The 23,098-nt window shown below is 42.8% G+C and overlaps 1 protein-coding gene across 2 annotated transcripts in view; it reads right to left on the bottom strand.

Moving 5' to 3' along the window:
• DENND2A (DENN domain containing 2A) overlaps positions 1 to 23,098 on the bottom strand; it is a 90,278-nt gene that overhangs the window by 45,493 nt on the left and 21,687 nt on the right. For both annotated transcript variants that reach the window (XR_006738302.1, XM_045565270.1), the window contains exons 2-3: positions 17,503 to 17,604; positions 12,748 to 13,884 (exon numbers count right to left, since the gene is read on the bottom strand). Coding sequence is in view for 1 of the 2 variants with exons in the window: in XM_045565270.1 (XP_045421226.1) it covers positions 12,748 to 13,884; positions 17,503 to 17,576 (1,211 nt within the window). In the remaining variant the exon portion in view is untranslated. The remainder of the gene's footprint in view (positions 1 to 12,747; positions 13,885 to 17,502; positions 17,605 to 23,098) is intronic.

Raw genomic sequence — 23,098 nt, 5'->3', positions numbered from 1 at the left:
GAAAATAAAAAGAAGGAAAGGAAGTGAAATACACAGCCGCTATCTCAAGACTGAGGGATGGCTGGTGACTTTTCTTCATTATGAATTTTCTGGACTTTTCAAATTTTCCACAAGGTTTCTTTTTTTTTTTGTTTTTTTTCTTTTGGAGACAGAGTCTTGCTCTGTCCCCCTGGTTAGAGTGCAGCGGTGTCATCATAGTTTACTGCAAACTCAAACTCCTGGTGGGCTCAAGTAGTCCCCCTGCCTCAGCTTCCTGAGTATGAGGGACTACAAGCATGTGCCACCATGTGCCCAGCTAATTTTTCTATTTTTTGTAGAGACAGGGGTCTCAGTCTTGCTCAGGCTGGTCTCGAACTCCTGATCTCAAGCAATCCTCCTGCTTTGGCCTTCCAGAGTGCTAAGATTATAGGTGTGAGCCACCGAACCTGGCCAGAATTTTCTACAAGGTTTACAATCAGAGAAGCAGTGAGGGTGAGTTCAGAGCGGACCAGAGGCCTGGGCCCCTCCCTCTTCCTCTCACCTATCAATATGAAACCCACCCTGAGACACTCCACCCTTCCCATCGGAGAGCGGTGCAAATGTGGCTGGGTCTCATTCCACAGCCTGGCACACTCTATGGCTTTTTATCATTAAAAGGTTTCTACAATTTTTAAAAACTTTACTGAACATTTGGAAAGTCATGTGGTACGTCACACTACAAATCACACAAAACTTCAGCCATGTCACCCATTCACATCACCTCCCACCTTTTTCTTTCCTTTCTCCCTACCCTTCTCCAAAGTAACCCACAACTTTGTCCCCTGATTGGGGCAGAACAGCCTTGCCCACTCAGGCTCTGGGGGTTCACTTTCTACCCTCAAGCAGCCCAGAATTTCTTTTAAACATGCCTGAGCCTTCTTTGAATGGCATTTAGGTGAGCATGCAGTCTGCCTGTATTAAACAGGGCATGTCCCCCAAGGTGGCCTTGACTTAGTCCTGGCCCCTCACTTTTCGTATAGGGACCAGATGGTCACAACCCTCCCTCCCCATGGCTCATAAATCATGGCTCTTCTTTCTTATTTTCTTCACACATGTCTAGCAGTGTTCTGCACATGCTAGATAGTAAATAATTCTAGCTGACTACTTAGAAATGTACAAGTGTCTTTGTTTCTTCATCTACATTCCCAAATCTTTTCAGCCCCTGGGGAAGATACCCTTATAGTAGCTCTAGGATTAAGACAAACCTGGATATAGGTCTCAGATCCTTATTCACAAGCCCTTTAACCTTAGATGAACTACTTAAGTGGGCTGAAACTCAGGGTCCTTTTTTGTCTAATAGTACAGACAGTCCCCAAATTGCCATGGTTTGACTTATGATTTTTTGACTTTACGATGGTGCAAAAGCGACAAAATATTCAGTAGAAACTGTACTTCAAGTACCCATACAACCACTCTGTTTTTCACTTTCAGTACAGTATTGAATATATTCCATGAGATATTCAATACTTTAACAAAAAATAGGCCTTGTGTTAGATGATTTTTCCCAACTATGATGTTTGGTAGGTTAGGTGTATTAAATGCATTTTCAACTCATGATATTTTCAACTTACAATAGGTTTATGGGATACAATCCCAGCATAAGTCAAGGAACATCTGTAATTTTCTCATAGGATTGTACAAAGAACAGAAAAGAGAATGTAAAGTGTTTATCATAGTCTTTGGCACATCATAAGCAGTCGACAAATGTTAGCTCTTACTGTTACTGTCATGGTGCTATTTATGGATTATGTAGCAAGTATTTTACATTAAACATTCACTATGTGGAGGCACCGTGCTCAGGGTTCAACAAATAAGGAGAATCCCTGTCTCACAGAGCTTACATTCTAGGGAAGAAGACAGACATTCAAGCAGCACATGTACAAACACATATAAACTGTGTTAAGTAAAGTGCTGAAAAAGAACGAGTTGCTGCAAGAATATCAAGGAGGACTCAATTTAGATTGAGGATGTGTCAGAAAAGGCCTCACTGAGAAAGTCATGGAGGCCTCAAGGATAAAAAGGGCTAAGGGAGGAGCATTGCAAGAAGAGGGAAGGGCATGTGCGAAGGTCCTAAGGCTTCAGAGAGCGTGGTGCATGTGAGGAAATGACAGACAGACATCTAGCACAAAGAAAGGCTAAGCCAAAGCTCCCAGGTGAGGTCTATGTATAGCCTTAAGCCAGGCCAAGAGGCTAAAACTGTTACCCATGCCTGGGGAGCCTGACTTTCTAACAGAAGCCCATCCCCAAAGGAGGAGCTACCACTTCATGGGCCCCTTCTTCCTGCCCTTGAGGTGTCTAGCCAGGACAGGCAGGACCAAGCTTCAGAGCTTTATTACATGAGGCCTAGGGGTGGGAGGCAGGTGGGGCTGTTTTCTCGGGATGGGAATGGGCTGTGCTTTGAGTTCACCCTTACATTTTCTAGAGAGGTTGCCATTGGCCCAGGCTGGAGTTACTGAGGCAGCTCATTAGGGATGAAGGCATGGTTTGTGGCCCAGAGTAGAGTGACATAACTAGCCTGAAATGACCAGAACTCCTGGGTTTTCCTGATGCAGTAACCAGATTAGAACCCTCAGCATGCACACTACATACATTTGGTAAGGAAGAAGCAAATTATTCAAAGAGACCATAGAGTTGATCATTCAACAATATCTACTGAGTACTCAGTAAGTATTTTAATTGTTCTAGCACATTCAAACTTTACAACAACCCTGCAAGGAATTACTATTATTACACACATTTTATATGAGAAATTGCTCAAGGTACATTGGGAGAAAGTGATAGAGTCAGGGCTCTGAACCCAGAAGTCTGGTTCAAGAGTGGTGCTATTAAAAGCACAGGCATTACACATAGCATTTATTTAAGTAAGACGATGCAGGCAGGATGCTCATTCACAGGTCCCAAATCAAAACAGGTTGAGTTTCAAAAGTCTGATGTTAGAAACTTGACCTAATTTTCCACATAAAACTGCCTTGCACAGTAGTGTGCAATACCCAGGCAGACACTCTCTTTCCCTCATAAAGTCACTAATCTATGCTATGAGGGGAAGCTATGAACCCTCGTAGGGAAAAGGGCAACCAGAACAGGTCACTTCACCAGGAGCTCAGCAGTTTCCACCACAGCAGAGGGACAGGGCAGTGGCCACTGCCTACAGGTGAAGCCTGGACTGCCTGGAATTTGAGAATGAACCTAGCTGACCTTGGCCTTTTCTTTGATTTTAGAGAGAAAGGGGCTATAGCTATGCCTTGCTTTGCCATGGAGAGAGCTCTATCAGTTTGTTTTTATTTTTAAAAATCTCATTTGAGGTGCCCACAAAGCAATATTTGTAGAGGTCAAATTTTAAAATAATAAAGTACTTATGAAATAATATCTGAATCTTTAAAATGTTTTCATAATAAGTGCCGTAAGAACAGAAGATGTTTGTATGGTTGAAGACTCCTCAAGTCCCAGTGGATGGCTCACTTATTTAAAGCATATGTAGCACAACCAAGAATCTGGATTATCTGTTGGGGTTTGTTGGGGTGTGATTAGCCTTTATCCAAATGGTTACTGCAGTAACTCTGGGATTTCAAGATATAGTTTGAAAGGTTTTTATAATCTTTCCGTATTTCCAAGAATAAGATGCCAATATATAAAGAGTTCGGCCATGCTTTGCATTTGATTTCTGACACATAAAAGGTACCACCAGTCTAAACAGCATTAGAAAAGACCAATTTGAAAAAATTGCAAACTTCCTTAAAAAAAAAACTGTTTAAAAGATGGTTATTCACATTGTAAAACTCTTATTTAATTTGCAAAAGAATTCATCAAAAGGTTCCTTATAATAAATAGCAGCTCCATTTCCTGTATTAAAGCGTTGATTTTCAGGTGACCAACACTTCCTATGCGGGAAGTCTGAAAGGCAAACTTAAATCATCATGAAGCATGGTCCATACCAGATCAAGGAGAAGCCAGAAATCTTTAAGTGCCCAGTTTCTAGAACTAGCGGGAAAATAGAATTCCAATTTCAAAGTCTGGTTTATCATTGTCATGTGTTGGTAACATATGTGCTAGCAATGGCTTTAGGCAGTCAGTTTCTCCTAGGCATTATTTCTATAATATACAGAAATGTCTCTAGAGACTTCAGTGCTCCCCTTCTGAGGTTCAGGTACATGATTAGGAGGAGAGGAGAAGAAAAAGGTTATTACATTCATCATCTAACTGCTTAGCTAATTCTATTTTCTAAAAATATTTTTTTAACTTGAAAAAAGGCTTTAGTATATTTACGTATTAACTTTGAGAAAGAAAATTATGAAAGGCTAATGAATGAAAACCACATCCCAACTGGCTTCTCTCTAGGTTAAACATTTCCAACATTCATTCCACATCCCGCCCGCATGTCCCGCATGTTTAATATGTACCTTCTGCAAGTCACGCTGTGCTCAAAGCATGGTGATGAAACGGTAAGAAGTCTCTGCCTTTGGGGAGCCCCCAGGCTGGGGAAGCGGTGTAACCTCCTCTCAGCCTGAGTTTACTTCTCAGGCCCTCAAGTGATCATTTGATATTTGTTACTTTGGAGTTTTAGAGATGCTAGAATGGTGTGATCATTCCACAGAATTATTATAACCTATGTAATACTCAAATTTCAACACAAATGCCAAATACTGTGATTTTAAGTAGCATTTTGAATGTTCTTCGTAACTTTTCCATATTTTTGTAAATGAAATGCTAACTTAAGAGCTCATCCCATTTGGATGACGCACAAGAATCTCAAAATTGAACTCATAATCCTATTGCCTCTCCCTAACCAAGACCAGCTCCTCTCCCACTGCAGCCATCCAAAGCTTTATGCCTTAAACCTGGAAGTCAGACTCCAAACCTTCCTCTCTCTTACTGCCCACATCTAACCAATTAACCCAAGTTCTACCTCCAGAGTATCCCTTGAACCCACCCACTTCTCTCAATCCCCACAGCTGCGACACCACAGGGTAACTGCAAGGCCTCCCTGCTGTTCTCCCCACCCACCCACTAGTGCCCATCTGGTCTCCATGCTGCCACCAGAATGACCTCCTAAAAATGCAGATCTGATCATCTCTCTCCCCTTTGCTTCCCGTTGCTCTCAGGTAACAGGCCCAAAGCCTCACTTTGTCTACAGGTCCAGAAGACCTCTAGGCCTCATCTAACATCCTTCCTGACCCCTCTGGCCACACCCCTGCACTGCATTTCCTGTGACATGCTAACGGTCTTTCCAGTGGCCACAGGGCCTTCAACTGTTTGTTTGCTCCAGTTGAACACCCACCCCCCACACTACCCCCAGCCTGAGTGTCACTTCCTCTCAAGCCTGCCTGGTTTCCCTGATAGGCTAGACACCCTTGCTCAACATTCCCACAGCACCTTGGGCTTCCTCACGGCACTTAGTGCATATAATTACATAACTAGTCGTGCACTTCTATTACTAGTCTGTACGTTCCATGATGGCAGGATTTTAGTCTATCTTGTTCACTACTACATTCTCCTGTCTAACACTAAATGGTACACATTAAATTATTGGTTGAATAAGTGAATAAATATATAATTTTTTGAGACAAGGTCTCACTTTGTTGCCCCAGGCTGGAGTGCAGTGGTGCACTCACTGCAGCCTCAGATTACTGGGCCCAAGTGATCCTCCCATCTTGGCCTCCCAAAAAGGTAGGATTAGAAATGAATATCTTCAAAGTTAGTTGTAACGGCCACATTTACTGCTTATAATTTATTCATATTTCGGGCTAAAAAGAAAATAAACAGCCATATTTTTAAGTTAATTTTTAGTAAACTCTTTGGAATCCGTTTTCCCTGGAATTATTTTCAGCTATGGGTTAGAAAATAGTGGATAGCCTGGAATGGAGCCACCATTTAAAACACTATTCAGATGGGCAAGAAACCAAGGATGCCAGCTCGTCTGACCGCCCTCATCCACCTCTGGCTGCCAGAGGCTTTTTGCCTGTCCCTATCAGTGGCCACAGGCAGCTTTTCCCCATGGCCCACCTGGGAAGGGCATTCCCACCCGCAGGGGCTGTGGCAGGGGGCTAAGCAGGAGAAGGCTGCCATTAGCTCTCAGCTTGCATTCTGTTATGGAGCAGCTCCTCCACTGAGTATGACAGCCACTCACAGTGGGCTTCTGCTTTTCTCTATCCTGGATCCAAAATAGAAATGTCAGAAGAAAAAACTATCTCTGTCCACCATTGTGTATTAAATCCAACAATTTCCACCTTCCAGTGAGAAGTAAGACATGACAACCACTCTCGTAATGGAAACCAGCAATCTTAGAAGAGCACCCCCATCTCTCTGTTTTCCAATGCAACTACTATTGAAATAAATGGTTTTACTAAATCAAGTTTCTGAGAAGCTTTCAGAGTAACTTTTGCCCTAAACCTCAAATTAATCAAACAATTTGCTCCTTTGAAGATGTTAAACATTCAGCTTTTGGACATGGAATTGCCTCATGGATGCCTTGCTGACTGAGACAGGCCACGACAAGGCTGGTGGGTTAACTCTAACTGTTAAACTGATGATAGCTGAGGGCTGCTGCCCAGCCAGAGAGCGGTGGGGATCCCTACCAGACCTACAGAAGTGGAAATTATGGAATCTATAGCAGCACAGTATGATCTGGCAGCCATATGACTGAGGTTCCAAGTCCCCAAGAAGTTCTGAAAGCCTACGCTAACGCCGCAAGGAAAGGCTAAATCTATATGATGCCAAAACAATCAGTTGAAAAATTTAAATTTTGGTCATTGAAATTATTTGGTTTCATAAAGATCTAAAAACTCTGTCACATGATCAAATTAAACTCAAATTTAAGAATCTGTGTTCAAGTTAAAACATTTTCAGTACGTAGATACATATGAATGCAGGATGCTGCTTACACTTAAAAAATACTAACTTTTCTTGTTAAATGTCAGCCTTAAGGCATTCCTGCCAAAGTTATTAAACATATGCCATAAAACATACATAACCAAGTTAATGTTGCTGTAGGAACCTTATCTTTGGAATTTCCTGACATTTGAGGTCTCTCATTTTCCATTTTAAGATTGAAGACATAAGTCCTTGCATTTAATTTCCTGGGGCTTTAGAGAAATGAAGAAGAGAGAAGAAAAGGAAGAAAAAAGGAGGGAGAAGGGAAAAAGGGGAGAGGAGAGAAAAAAGAAAAAAGGGAGAGAAGAGGAAGAGAGAAAGAAAAAGACAAAAAGTCATTTTCTTAAACTGAGGATCTCTGAATCTACTGGTTTCACTCTTGACAAGGTGGACTAATTGGCCTATGAAAATAAGCTGAATACATTCTCTAAAATGCACACAGCCTGGCTGTGTAATTCTAAACCCTCATAACCTCAAAATCCTTAATCATTTCTCTCTTCAACCTTGGCTTGGCTTTCCTGCCTCAGAGAGAGTGGTAAGTCTGCCAAATTCATGGTTGAGCCTTTTTTTTTTTCCAAGAGATAGAACCACAATAAAGAGCATACTTTATTTTTTAAGAGTAGAAAGTGAACATCTTGCCCTAATCACCTCCATTGTACTATTTTAAACAAAATGAAAAACTCAAAGCCAAAATTCTTAAAACACAGCTGATGCAACCATACTCAGACTGGCCAAGAAAAATTTCATCTTTGGGTTGAAATAAGTAACTTTAGCTGGTTATAAAGAAAATGCTGGAAGACTGAAAGAGCAGATGGTAGCTAAGAGAGAAAAGATAATGGGAATAACTGTTCCCCAGGTTGACTCATCTGCCCAGTGATGACACAGGTGAAAGACTCCAGTTTCCCAGAACCAACCTCCCCCTAGGAGAGTGGGGCCTCTTTGGAGGAACAGCCCAGAAGGGGCATGGAAGGGCTGCTTCTGGGAAGCAGCAGAGCAGGAACAGAAAAGTCATGAACTTTCAGGCACCTAGGCTTTGGCACTGGTTTGAGAAAGGATTTGGAATTGGAGATGGATTCAAATTTTCTCAGAACATAAAGAAGGAAGCCTGTAAGTACTTCTATAGACCTTACATAAAACACTGATACCAAAACCTGGTAAAGACAGTGCAATAAAAGCCAAGTATAGACCAGTCTCATTTATGGAATCCTAATACAAAATCTTAAAATATTAGCAAATAAAATTCAGTGGAACATTAGAAGAATAATAAACCAGGAACAAATGGGAGTTCATTTTAAAATTGAAGGACGGGTTAATATTAAGATATAAATTCACTATTAATGGGTCAAAGGAGAACCATATGATTACACAGAGTCACTGAAAAACACTTTGACAAAATCTGACAATCCAATCCTAATTTTTATTTTTATTTTATTTTATTTATTTATTTATTTTTGAGACAGAGTCTCACTTTGTTGCCCGGACTAGAGTGAGTGCCGTGGCATCAGCCTAGCTCACAGCAACCTCAGACTCCTGGGCTTAAGCGATCCTACTGCCTCAGCCTCCCGAGTAGCTGGGACTACAGGCATGAGCCACCATGCCCGGCTAATTTTTTTGTTTATATATTTTTAGTTGGCCAGATAATTTCTTTCTATTTTTAGTAGAGACGGGGTCTCACTCTTGCTCAGGCTGGTCTCGAACTCCTGACCTCGAGCGATCCACCCGCCTCGGCCTCCCAGAGCTAGGATTACAGGCGTGAGCCACTGCGCCCGGCCCCAATCCTAATTTTTAAAACACTTAGTAAAAAAAGAGATATATAAATAGGCATGGCTGGGCGCGGTGGCTCACGCCTGTAATCCTAGCCCTCTGGGAGGCCGAGGCGGGTGGATCGCTCGAGGTCAGGAGTTCGAGACCAGCCTGAGCGAGACCCCGTCTCTACTAAAAATAGAAAGAAATTATCTGGCCAACTAAAAATATATAAACAAAAAAATTAGCCGGGCATGGTGGCTCATGCCTGTAGTCCCAGCTACTCGGGAGGCTGAGGCAGTAGGATTGCTTAAGCCCAGGAGTTTGAGGTTGCTGTGAGCTAGGCTGACTCCACGGCACTCACTCTAGCCCGGGCAACAAAGTGAGACTCTGTCTCAAAAAAAAAAAAAAAAAAGGCACTAACTTGATAACATAAAAACATTATCTCAAATAAGAATGCTTGTGAGTAAAACCCTAGAAGTATTACCATTAAAGTTACGGGTGTGATAAGGCTGCCCACTGCTATCAGCACTATGATTTAACACTGTTCTGAAGTCTTAGCCAGTGCAATTCGGCAAGAGAATTAGGAGGTATATGTTGGGCACGGTAGCGCATGCCTCTAATCTCAGCACTTTGGGAGGCCGAGGCAGAAGGATCATTTGAGGCCACAAGTTTGAGACCAGCCTGGGCAACATAGTGAGACCCCATCTCTACAAAAAATAAGAAAAATTAGCCAGGCATGGTGGTGCATGCCTGTAGTTCCACCTACTAGGTAGGTTTAGGCAGGAGGATCACTTGAGCCCAGGATTTGGAGGTTACAGTGAGCTATGATTGTCCCATTGCACTCACTCCAGCCTAGGCAACAGACAGAGAACCTGTCTCTAAAAAAAAAAAAAAAAAAAAAAGAATTAGGAGGTATATATTAAAAAAGAAAAAGGTAAAACAATAATAATTCTTTGCAGACAATATGTTTATATACATAGAATGTCCAAGAAAATCAGCTGGCAGACTATAAGAAAAAAAAGAAATTTCTTCAAGGTGTCTTTAAAAATACTTATATACGGCTGGGCATGGTGGCTGACGCCTGTAATCCTAGCACTCTGGGAGGCTGAGGTGGGTGGATCGTTTGAGCTCAGGAGTTCGAGACCAGCCTGAGCAAGAGCGAGACCCTGTCTCTACTAAAAATAGAAAGAAATTAGCTGGACAACTAAAAATATATAGAAAAAATTAGCCAGGCATGGTGGCGCATGCCTGTATTCCCAGCTACTCAGGAGGCTGAGGCAGCAGGATCGCTTAAGCCCAGGAGTTTGAGGTTGCTGTGAGCTAGGCTGACACCATGGCACTCTAGCAAGGGTAAAAGAGTGAGACTCTGTCTTGGAAAAAAATAAATAAATAAAAATAAAAATAAAAATACTTACATACAAAAATAGTTATCTTAAATGCAAAAACTATATAATAAGGAAAAAATTACATCAACAGTTGCATCAAAAAGAGAAAATACTTAAGAATAAGTTTAGAAAATGCATACAATCCCAATTAAATACAAACATATTTTGTGTGTGTGAAATTTGATGGTAACATAGAGAGCATTTAGAAAAATATGTGCAGGAACAGTTAAGACATTTTTGAAAGAGGATATTTTGAATAATAAGGAAATAAATTAAGAGGTTTATAGTTATTTATAAATTATTAAAAAGGAGACAAAATGGTCATTTTTTTCATGTGTGTGAAAAGGACATGATAGCATATATAGAAAGCCCATGAGAATCAATGGACTAATTATTAGCATCATTAAGAAATTAGCCAGGTGCAGTGGTTCACACCTTTAATTTTGGCATTTGGGGGAGCAGAGTGAGAACCTGTCTCTAAAAAAAAAAAACAATAAATAAATAACAAAAAATTTCTGTAAGCCCTACTAAATATTAAAATATATTATGAAGTTAAAATAATTTGAACAGTTTGGTACTAGAAAAGAAATAGCCTAATTAAACAGAATAGAGACAGAAAAAATATAACAACACATATTGAGCAGTTACTGTACACCAGGCTCTATTCTAAATCTATGTTTACAGATATGAACTCATTTAATCTTCACAACAATACCGTCAGGTGGTCACTATAATTATCACCATTTTACAGATAAATGAGGCCAACACAAAATTTAGTGGCTTATCCAATGTCACATAGCTAGTAAACTTAAACTTGTTAAATACTCTGGTTCCAGAGCCCTCTCTAATGCTATGCTCATCATAGCATTATTTGTAAACTGGGAACAGCCCAGTTTGCAAACATTTTTTTTCCTAGAGAACGTAAGAAATTATGTTATTTGCAGCCAAAAGAATCCTACGTGACAGACCATGTTGAATGAGGAGTGACAGGATCTAATTTACATTTTTAGAAGACCTCTCTAACAGCTAAGAGAGGTATGTTCCGGGGCTGGGAGGTGGATCCAAGATGACTACAGTGGTTGCGGTGGAGGAGATGTAGGCAGATTCAGGATAAAGTTTTAAAACTAGAACCAAAGGACTTGGTGGTGAATTAGATGAAGGGATGTGAGAAAGACAGGAATCATAGATGGCTCCTAGGCTTGTGGCCTGAGCACCCAAGTGAAGGGTGATGCCATTTAATCAGATGACAGTTTTTTCAGGAGGAGGTAGTTCGTGGTGGCTTTGATTGAGAATTTAGGTTGGACATGTTAAGTCCATACTATTAGATAACCAAATGGAGATCCAAGCAGGAGATGACTATAGAAACCTGAAGCTGGGAGAGGGAGTCCAGGCTGGGGATCTAAATTTGAGAATCATAAACATGTATTCGACATTTAAAGCCATGGGACTGGAAGAGATCACACAAGGAGTAAGTGTAGATGGAGGGAGGAAGCCCCTGGTCTGATCCTCATTTGGGGAGGGGATGGGTTAGGGGTTAGAAAGAGGAGTGTATTCTGACATGCAGAAGGAGAGGAGAACGGGACTGACAGGACCCAGAGAAGCAGGACTAGCAGGAACGTGGGTGACCTAGAAGCCAAGTGAAGGCAGTGTTTCAAGATGGAGGGAGTCAACAGGTATTCCTCAAATACCAAAGAGGTCAAATAAGAAAAGAACTGAGAATTGGCAACAGAATTTCGAAAGATGGAGGTTGTTGGTGGGGCGAGAGCAGCTTCAGGGTGAGGGGCCAAAGCCCAGGTGGAGTGGGTCAACAGAAAACAGGAGGTGAAGAAGTGATGAACATAAGCATAGACGACTGTTTTGAGGAGTTTTGCTCTCAAGCTAGTTTCTAGATTAGTAGATATCAAACCAACTAATACAATTACAGAAATGGAATAGAGGTTAAGTTTCAAAGCAGAAAAGAAATTATATTCAAAGCACAGATTTTATTTTCAATCATTAATATGCTTCATTATTAGTGTGTTATTTTATTTTTATTTTTTTAGAGATGAGAGTCTCGTTATGTTACCCAGGCTGGTCTTGAACTCCTGGCCTCAAGTGATTCTCCCACCTCAGCCTTCCAAGTAGCTGGGATTACAGACTTGAGCCACTGTGCCCAGCTATTATGTCATTTTAATATTATAAAATATTCACGGTGCATGCATCTATATGCATAAATGAGGAAACTGAGGCTCTTTGAGAGGGTAAATAACCTGTTCAAGACAGACAGTGATGGCTTCTTGGCCTTTTGGCTAAGATGAAGTGAAGATAGACAGTGATAGGGCCAGGGTGGGCCCAGGCAATGTGTTTCTAGAGCCCAAGAAAAAGCATGAAAAGAGCCAGAAAGATTCAAGCACTAGTAGTTACTAGGGACTACCAGTTAGTAGATTGCCACTGTGAACACGAGTCCTTTTAACTCTTGGTTACTGTCCCAATTACAGGTCCTTATCACATCTAAAGGGTAATGTTTTTAAACACAAATACTTTTTTGAATACTGAGAACAAACACAAAACACATGCATCACTTATCACATTTCCAGGTTAATCAACGAACTATCGTAAGCTACGAACCTGACTACAAGATCCATCAGTTTAATGAAACACAATTTGGCTGAAAACAGACAGTACGGATGGGGTGTAAACTGCCCAAGCAGGCATCACGCGGCACCATTGCTGTGCAGCCACCCGCACCTACCTGTGGTCAGCGCTGGATTTCTGTCTCCCGGTCCACGGCCTTCTGCTCACAGAGGGAGGCGGGGGAGAGGAGGGCAGGGGCGGGGGAGGCAGAGAGGGCAGGGGAGGCAGGTTTCTTTTCTCTTTCCTGAAGCTGATGCCTGGGTTCCCATCCTTGTCCCCTTCACCAGCATGTTTGAACGTTCTCCGGGGCTTTGGCAGGGGGTTGATGAAGGGCTTTTGGGGGGACCCCTCCGAGCCCCTGTACACACTCTCGAGGCTCTGGTCCCCAGGCTTTCCGCATGGAACTTTCCTGTCCTCAGCAGCCTCAGAGGCAGGCACCCTGCCTTCCAGGTCCAAGTGGTGGGCTCTCCGGCTGACTTCTAAGCCTCCCCCACCTCCCGGGTTCTCAGGGAGGGTGGGCCCCTCCTCTGCCTTGTCAGGCAGGCAGTGTGGGGAATAACAGGTCCCAGGCAACTGGGGATCCAACCCTGCTGACCCATCCTTCAAAGCCTGCTCAAGTTTCTTGACCTGCTTCAGCACTGAGAGGTGATCATTCTGAAAGCGTTTGCCAACCCTCGGCTCTCGGCCCCTGCCCAAGCTAGGATCCAGCACCCTGTCTGGCTGGCTTGGGTCTTCCCTCTGCTCTGGGTCCAGTCCCCCAACTTTCACTCCTCCTTTATTCCTCTCATTTTCTCTGCTCTCTGTTTCCAGCCTTGTTCCATTCTTAGCCTCTGTGGCCTGAGGTCTCACCCCATCACTACTTCTCCTCCCCACCACACAGGAGGTCAGGTAATCCTCTTGTCCGTCTGCTCTCCTGCCGGGTGCAGGAGTGGGTGACTCCTTCTTCCCTTCCCATTCTGATATCTTATCCTTTATGCTGACGGACTTGTGCCGGGCTCCGACTCTGGCAGATGGGCAGGAGTTCTGAGCACCTCTGAGCTGCTTCTTCCCAGCCCTGCTGGCTTCTGCAGCTGGGTCACTGATGATCATATTTGAGCTGAACATGTCCACTCTTGACTCTAGCACGAGCTTACTGAGGCTTTCCAGTGGGCTCCTTCTGAAGGGTGGCTCCTGACCAGCCTCTAGGAAAGGAATGAAGGACCCAATTGGTTGCCTTTGAGGGTCTTCCCCAGTCTTTGGATCTTCCACCTTGACCCTGAACAAGAACAACAACACCGGGTAATAGCTACTGTTCTTGGCTAGTCATAAAGATTTGCTAGAACTCAGATATAAATGTTATATGCAAGTTGCAAACCACAAACATTGAAACTACCATTTACAAAAACCACTTTATGTTTTTCACAGGGAGACAACATGGTGGAATGAAAGAAGCAATTGGATTTTGGAGTACAGTAGTCTTGGTTTTTTTTTTTTTTTTTTTTTTGAGACAGAGTCTCACTCTGTTGCCCCAGCTAGAGTGCTGTGGTGTCAGCCTTGCTCACAGCAACCTCAAACTCCTGGGCTTAAGCAATCCTTCTGCCTCAGCCTCCTGAGTAGCTGGGACTACAGGCATGCGCCACCATGCCCGACTAATTTTTTCTATATATTTTTAGTTGTCCAGATAATTTCTGTCTATTTTTTTAGTAGAGATGGGGTCTCGCTCTTGCTCAGGCTGGTCTGAAACTCCTGACCTCAAGCCATCCTCCCGCCTCAGTCTCCCAGAGTGCTAGGATTACAGGCGTGAGCCACTGTGCAAGGCCTTAGTCTTGGGTTTACATTCTAATTCAACCACTGACCAGACATGCGACCTTAGGCAAGTTGTTTAAGTCCTCTAAACCTCAGTTCCCTCCTCTGTAAAATGGGGATAATAATAAAACGTATGTAATAGGGTGGTTGTAAACACTTTTTTCTTTTATTTTATTTACATCAGTCATAAAAGAGCTTCTGAGGCTGTACACATTTAATGAGCCAGCCCACATAAAGTATCCAGCATGTCTTGAGTATACAATAAATAGTGGCTATCATTATTACTAGTTTTTTTGCCTCATGAAAATAGGAGTAATTTCATAAGGTACAAGATTAAATAGGCTGTTTCCCCTGCTTTTGTTATTCACAGGGGGTTCACAGGTGGTTCTTTGCAATCACTATTTGAAAACTAAAACAATGTCACAAGTCCTGAAGTTTTTGCTAAGTCTAAGCTGGATAAATTGTCCTGATTTAAGTGGGTTAAAGCCTCAATGATCAGGTGTGTTTGAACTGAACCTCTTCTGGGATGACAGCCTTACTAGTGGGAACTCTCCACAAGGACAGGGATTGTTTTGTTATTTTGGCCTGTTGTGGCTACTGCTGCATCCCTAGTACCTAGAACAATGCCCGGCAGAGTAGGTGGTCAATAAATGTGTGCTGCATGAATGAATGTGTGAATAAATAGATTCAGATTTCACACACTGTCCAACACAGTAGCCACCAGCCACATGGGGCTATTTAAACTTAAATCCAATTAAGTTAAAGCTTCAGTTCCTCAATTACATCAGCCACATGTCAAGAACTCAGAGGCCCCATGTGGCTAATGGCTACTGTGATGGATGGAGCAGAAGACTTTCCATCACTGCAGAAAGTTCTGGCCTAGACCATGTATGTGAGGACACATGTCTCTAAATGTGATTTTAGGGCTGGGAGCGGTGGCTCACGCCTGTAATCCTAGCACTCTGGGAGGCCGAGGCGGGTGGATCGCTCAAGGTCAGGAGTTCGAGACCAGCCTGAGCAAGAGCGAGACCCTGTCTCTACTAAAAATAGAAAGAAATTATCTGGCCAACTAAAAATACATATAGAAAAAATTAGCCAGGCATGGTGGCGCATGCCTGTAGCCCCAGCTACTCGGGAGGCTGAGGCAGGAGGATCGCTTGAGCCCAGGAGTTTGAGGTTGCTGTGAGCTAGGCTGACGCCATGGCACTCACTCTGGCCTGGGAAACAAAGCAAGACTCTGTCTCAAAAATAAATAAATAAAATAAATAAATAAATAAATAAATAAATAAATAAATAAATGTGATTTTAGTAGATTAGTTAGTGCCATGAAAATACTAAAGATTATTGTGAAAGAAAAACATTTTTAAGCTAGTCTAACAAGAATGAGGTATCTGTATTTTGCAGTGCAAAACATTTCTCCACCAGTAAAGGTTATGACTGAGCACAGTAACTTCAGATGTGCCAAGATTAGCAAACACGTACGAACCAACCTCCTGGTGAACATTTTCTGATTATATAGATTTGACTGAATAGGAATTATGAAACTCCAGTCAAGGTTCACAGGGATGAATAATTAGCAATTTCATGCATCCTGTTACTATTTAGCTTTCTATTCCAAAGACTACCGGTTGTTTACGTAAAGATATCTTCCTCAATTGAGACATTAGCACATAAATTATGCTGTTGTTCTTGGTTGCACAGCATAAATTAGAGACTTATGAAAATGCATTTTTTTGCAAACACATTTTCCTACGTTAAATATGGCGATCAAAGCAGAAATTCTCATTTAAATAAGCAATTAAGATTCATAACAGAGTGCTTATAAAAGAGACAAAAATTTTAATTATTCCATCACCACTGGGGACATTAGCATGAATTCAGATTTTAGTCAGAATCAGAATCAGTTTGTTGTTATTAATATTTTATGGAGGGTTCAAATGGCAAGAGTTATGGTGTTTGCTCAAGGTGCCAGAGGCAAGATGAAGAGACAGACACATAAAAATGTGACAATCCAGGTTAGTGCATGCTTAGTGCCAACTGATGATCCCATATATATAAAAATCATTAATATCCTGTATACTGTTAGGCAATATTGCCCAGTAGATACATACATGAGCTTTGGAGTCAGAGGCACTTAAGTCCTGACCCCATTTTTTTCACCTTAAGAACCCTACTTTCCTTCTCTAGGCTGAAACTTTATGAGCGCACAGGCCAAATTTATCTTGTTCACTGTGCCTGATGCATAGTAAGTAGATAGTCAATACATATTTATTCAATGAATGGATGAGTTAATATATGTAATGTGCCCAGAGTATAGCATGTGTTATAAATTTTGATATCAATAACTGGTAACTAGTGTTATTGTCATAGTTATTGTCTAAGAGCCCAAACACCTGGAGTGACTTCACTATCAGGGAGGCCCTGTCTGAGAACTGGAGAGGAACAAAGGATGGCTTGCTGGAAGCCCACACTGGATTTACAAAGCTTAGGCAAGAGAGACGAGGATGCTGAAACTGTTCTAAGCCTCTGGAGGACAGAGGGCCTTCTCCACATGGTTTGCTGCACCTGAGTTTCTAGAGCTCATGTTTCCAGGATTCTATGCCCCAGAAGAGGTACTGGCCTGGGAGCAGAGCTGCCAACTGCTTTGAGGAATGTGAGAGTATCAGAGAAAAGGCTCCATCCGGGGAGGAGGAAACAACTACGTGGATGTAAGATGGGAGAGCTGACCATGTGGACAGATACAGCTGCAGAGATTTAGGGCTCAAACATAATTAGAATACCTGAACATCCCAGTTAGAAAAATCAACCCTGACTGGATAGTAACGGGGACAAGGCTCAAGTCACCAGGGGACCATCCTATCCCTACACTGGGCACTAGTCAGACTTTCTCTTGACCACTTTGATCTGAAGCCTTAAATGAGTTCAGCACAGGGAGATGATTTACAGGAGGCTCGTTAGAACGACCTGGAAAAGAGAGCCTCCTTAGTTCTAGGAAGCGGGATTAGCGAGGAGGGGGGCAGGTGGCAGGGAAGGAAGGAGACTAAGAAGCTGGGCCAGCTGCTTCATTCTCAGGGGAAAACGTTCTTACTTGTCAGCCAATTTGTAGCTCAGGTTTTCGGTCTGGCTGTGGCTGCCCTCGGCCGGCCTGCACACTGTCATCATGTCAGCACTGAGAGGAGCTCCAGGTCGCCTGAGGGAACAGGGATGCACACTCAGTGAGCCAGGACATCAAAGCCTCCCTGCAGAGGAGCAGATCTAGGTCCCACGCCCCAAACTATTCCTGATAGATTCCAGCCAGGAGCAGGGGCTGGCAGGAACACACCATTCAGAATCCCTGACCTAGGAGGCAGGGGACAAAGGCACAGTCTTGAGGTTTACCCTGACTCAGGCCCTATGTCAACCTCTTTGTATAAATCCTTTAGCTAAGGTCACCAAAAGTCTTAAGAAAACATACAACCTTAGAAAGCAAAACATAAATAACAATACACCTTGACACTTTTTCAGGTTCTCTAAGAACCTCTGTTGATGAGCTAATAGTCCCCCAAGAAGAAAACTGTTGTCCCTTTATTTGAAACAAGACCTAAACCACACATGAAAGCAGAATTATCCCCACAGGGGTACTCCACTCTTCTGCTGGCCCTGACGGTGGCTGTAAGCCCACACCGGCCTTGCCTGCAGAGCCCCACATAGGGAGCCCCCCGCAACAGCTCTGCGCTGAGGTCGTCAGTCACTAGGTCACCTGTCTGGTCTAAGGTAAAATAGGAGACGGTCACAGCAAACTGAGGAATCCCACTGAAAAACAACAAGGACTGCGGGGATACCAAAGAAGGAGGCTCAGTTCAGAAGTAGCAGTTTTATAATACTCTGGGGTCTGACATTCAAATGAACTGAAGTGACTGATTAAAATGTATTCTTTCAATAGCAAGTCCCTACAGAACTCTGGGAATAACAGTGTCTCTCAACATGAGCATAAACGGGCATTGCTCAGCCAGAGGTGACTAGGAAGATGACAGGTATCAGAGATTGCCAACAGCATGGGCCATGCAACTCTTCTGTAAAGTGTGAACACCAAACAACAGGTCCCTCCTGAGAGGAGCTACCTCCTTGACTAGACTTCAAGGAGTATTGAGATACTGGGGACTCATGTTTCTTTTCCATGGAACTTCCAGGGAATCCCTCTCCCAACTCCTTCTCAGGTTTCTAAGATTCCTACCCCCTTTCCCAGGATGGTTTACCTGCCAGGTGACAGGATGGCTGCCCAGTGTCCTAGCCTGGGCATCCTCACTCTCCCAAGAAATCAAAGGGCGAGGACTCAAGACATGCATGTAATTCTTGGGAACAAGGAGAAGAAGGCCAGAGAGGAAGAGGAAAAGAAAGGGAGAGTGAACAAGGGCAACAAATTAACAAGAGGGAGGTGGGAACCAGGAGCTGGAAAAAACAAAGGGGACAATCAGACGGTCTGCCAATTGTGTGGGGTGGGGGATGGAGTTGTGGCCTGCCCATGGAGCTCAGCTGTCCCCTTACCCAGCAACTTAGCACCAGACATTTTGGGGGAGATCTGTGTTGTAACCAAGCTGAGTTCTTTAAAGAAGCCAGGCCCCAGGGCTCATCTATCCCATTACGTAGGAGAGTGCTGAAAGGCTTTTCAGGGACAGGAAGGAACTCATTGTCCCTCTCATAAAGCTCCTGCAAAGCTGAAAGCTTCTGGAGCCTCTCCATTTGGCTGGGCCCACAGACACTGCTCTTCTGTCCAGCATCTGGCAGAGGGCCCCATCGGAGGTCAAGGAGAGCAGCCACTCCCCGCACCGCCCCCCCTCCACATAGCCCAAACCCACAATGACCCGGCCTTGTTCCATGTGAGCAATGACTCTCTCCACCCACTCTCTCCTTTAGAGCTGGCGGCCTCGTTCACTGCTGGCACTAGGACTTGGTGCCAGACTGTGTGCCGCGTGCTCTCGGGGACTCAAAGATGAGTAAGACACGGTCTCAGCCCTCAGGATAGCACCAGGACTTTGCAGAGGCTCGGGCTGAGCCCTGTAACCCAGCCCCGCCCCCAAGGAAACTGGTTCCCTATACTTCTCAGGAAGCACAGCTTCTCCAGAAAAACAAAGCCCACTGTGTCTAATGCACAGAGATGCAAGTATAGGCTTTGAGGTCAAAGATCACAAGAAGCACCTAAACAACAGGTACGTAAGTGAACTCAATTCCCATCGAGCAGCAATGACTTCCAGTGCTAAAACCACAGTCTCTAGAGAAACAGCTGATGCCATGTTCTGAGAAGCAAGTTCAAGTGGGCTTCAGAGCCTGGCCCTGAGGGGGATAGAACGCTACTGCACACTCAGCAATCAGTCCACGGGCATTTCTGAATTCATAGAGGTATGGGAAATGCTGCTCCCATGAAAATTCAACCTTTCCTTTTTTGCTTCAGATGATTAAAAATCATTAGTTAGGTAACAAGCCTAAGCGAATTTGCTAGTTTGCAGTACTCTGACTTCATCACCATGATAAACTTCACTATCACTTCATAGGTCTGTGATTGCAAGGTAGAGCTGTTTCCCAAACTGTGGTCCACTGGGGCTCTGTTCCAGTCACCTCGGGGACCATGTTAGACGTGTAGATTTCTGGGCACCTTTCTGATGTACCAAAACCAACTGTCTGAGGGCAGGTCTGGAATCTGCAGTAAAATACAGTAAATCTGTGAGCTGTTTCCCAAACTGTGGTCCACTGGGGCTCTGTTCCATGGGTCACCTGGGGGACCATGTTAGACATGTAGATTTCTGGGCACCTTTCTGATGTACCAAAACCAACTGTCTGAGGGCCAGTCTGGAATCTGCATTAAAATACAGTAAATCAAAGGCCTCAGATGATTTTTACATTACCTAGGGTTCTTTATTTCTTCCTAGTCAATTTGGCCTTGTGATCCAAACAGATTATTTTCCAAGAGGGATAATGAATGAATGACTAATAACAACACATTTTCCCACTCAACTGCTTTCCATAAAAATAGAACTTCCCATTAACCAAATAGGGTTAAGTATTACTAAATTAGACTAAAAATGCCATACCAAATTTTGAAGTTAGATGATAGGTACATGAAAGTTCACATATTTTTGTATGCTCAAACATTTCTGTACGTTCTAAAAACTGTCTTACAAGCTGAAGGAAAATATTTTTAAAATTCTAACATCTATAACTAATTACATTTATCAATCAAGTCCATAGTTTAAGCCTGTTTTTCTTTTTTAAAGTGAATACTGTAAGATCTTTTCTAGACTCAGAGGTTCTCTTTGGGTATTGACATCATATTGATTGGAGGGCTCAGGTGAAGAAGTTAAGATGCCAGGCAGGAGAGTCTTCCTCAGTTTTAAATTTGTTAGAAACTGTTGGCCAGGCACGGTGGCAGCACTGTTAGGAGGCCAAGGCAGGAGGACTGCTTGAGCTCAGGAGTTGGGGACCTGCCCGAGCAAGAGCGAGATTCCTTCTCTACTGAAAATAGAAAAAGTAGCCAGGGTGGCGGTGCGCCTATGGTCCCAGCTACTCAGGAGGCTGAGGCAGGAGGATTGCTTGAGGTTGCTGTGAACTAGGCTGACGCCACGGCACTCTAACCCGGACAACAGAGCAAGACTCTGTCTCAAAAAAAAAAAAAAAAAAAGAAGAAAGAAACTGTCTTAGCCATCTAGTGCTGAGAGACCCTCTTACTCCTAATTACCTGTCTGAATTACCTTTAATTTAGAGAGAGAGAGAGAGAGAAAGAGAGAAAGAAAGGAGAGATATCTCATAGTGAGATGCTTCTGGTTAGTCTCGAAATCCCACAGAAAACTTAATTGTTCAAGATTGACATTGCTAGATTAAAAAAAAAACCACCACATTATTTTACAATTCCTTTAAAGTTCCAGCCTTATCTCTGAATATACTATTTTTTTTCCTTTTTTTAAGGGACTTGGAATACTAAAATGTCAAATCATTAATTACAACACAAATACCTCTCAGTAAAAAGGTCAAGAATTTAAAACAGATATAAAGTGTTTTCCCACAAGTAGGAAGGCGGAAGTGAGTAACCCCAGATCCTCAGAGCAGTTCTCACAGGAGGAGCCTGAGGATCCACTGTTCTAGGAGAGGGAGGAGTGAGCTATGCCTGCAGAGAGAGGAGCCCTGGGGGCCCTGGCAGCTCCTTTAGAATCCCAGCCCCCTCTCAGCCTGCTCACTCTCCTTCCTCCACCACCGTTTTGGGAATCCAGCTTGGACAGTCTGGATACACCAGCGTGAGCCAGTGCAGCCTTCAGTGCTAAGAGCCCAGTGAGGCAGCATCTTGTGGTCTGAGGCCTGGCCTTTCAGAGTGTTTCCACTGATAATGGAGCATTGCTCATAACCTCATTCATTATTCATTTATGAGATTAGAAAGTTAAACAGGATGCTATTGAGAGCTCATCAACAGTAGTAACATTCTTCCTATCAACTCTGGTGAGATACCAGCCTAGGCAACATAGTAAGACCCTGTCTCTACAAAGAATAAAAATTAAAAAAAAAAAAAAAATTAGCCAGGCATGGTGGTGTGCATCTGTAGTCCCAGCGACTCAGGAGGCTAAGGCAGGAGGATCGCCTGAGCCCAGGAGTTCAAGGCTGCAGAGAGCTATGATCATGCCACTGCACTCCAGCCTGGGCAACAGAGCAAGACTTTATCTCTAAAGTGATAATAATAATAATGATAATAACAACTCTGGTGAGGTTTTTATGGTGGCAACAGGGAAGGTGATACGTAGTCCATAAAAATTTTGCTGTTAAAGTCACTTACAAAGAGAAGTTTGGATATTACTGCTTTAGAGACTGCTAGAAAAAAATTAATCTGGACATGTTTAAGCCACAGGGGAAAAAAGCAACAGCCTGATTTTCTCAAATCTTAAAACAAAAAGTGATTTAAATATAAAATGAAATGTAGAAATATTGATCAACTGATGAATAAATAACAAAAGTGGTATATTCATACAAGGGAATTCAGCCATAAAAGGAATAAAGTCCTATACATGCTCCAATATGGGTGAAGCATGAAAACACACTATGTGAAAGAAGACAGACACAAAAGGCCACACACTGTGTGATTCCACTTATGTTCTAAAATTACATAGCGCTGACAGCTGCACAATATAGTGAATACACCACAAGCCACTGAACTCTACACTTTAAAATGGTACATTATATGCCCATTATATCTCAATAAAAATAAATTATATAAGTAATGTATGTTCAATTAAAAAAATAAGAAATCTGGACAAGGGAAGAAGTGGAATGAGGAATAAAATCCACACAATTATAATTTTCCAGTATCCTTTATTGCTCTATAGTTAGTATGTTGGTTTTGAACTATAAGGAAATATGTATCATATCTAACTTGATTCAAAATGGTCATACTTGGTACACTGAATTTTAAAATATAGTTTAGTTGGTATGGTGATGCGCGTGCCTATAGTCACAGCTACTCAGAAGGCTGAGATAGGAGGATAGCGTGAGGCCAGGAGCTCCAGGCTGTAGTGTACTGTGATGGCACCTGTAAACAGCCACTGCACTCCAGCATAGGCAGTATAGTATGGTCTTTTCTCTTAAAAAAATTTAGATCATAAATGATTACATACTAATAAAATTAAATTTTAAATAGCTTTTGTGTAACAAATAAAGTTACAAACTGTTCA

Source organism: Lemur catta, chromosome 11 (genome assembly GCF_020740605.2).
Source record: "Lemur catta isolate mLemCat1 chromosome 11, mLemCat1.pri, whole genome shotgun sequence".
NCBI classification, from domain to species: domain Eukaryota; kingdom Metazoa; phylum Chordata; class Mammalia; order Primates; family Lemuridae; genus Lemur; species Lemur catta.
The sequence above is the reverse complement of the archived record's forward strand: the minus strand, read 5'-3'. Positions and strand labels throughout refer to the sequence as shown.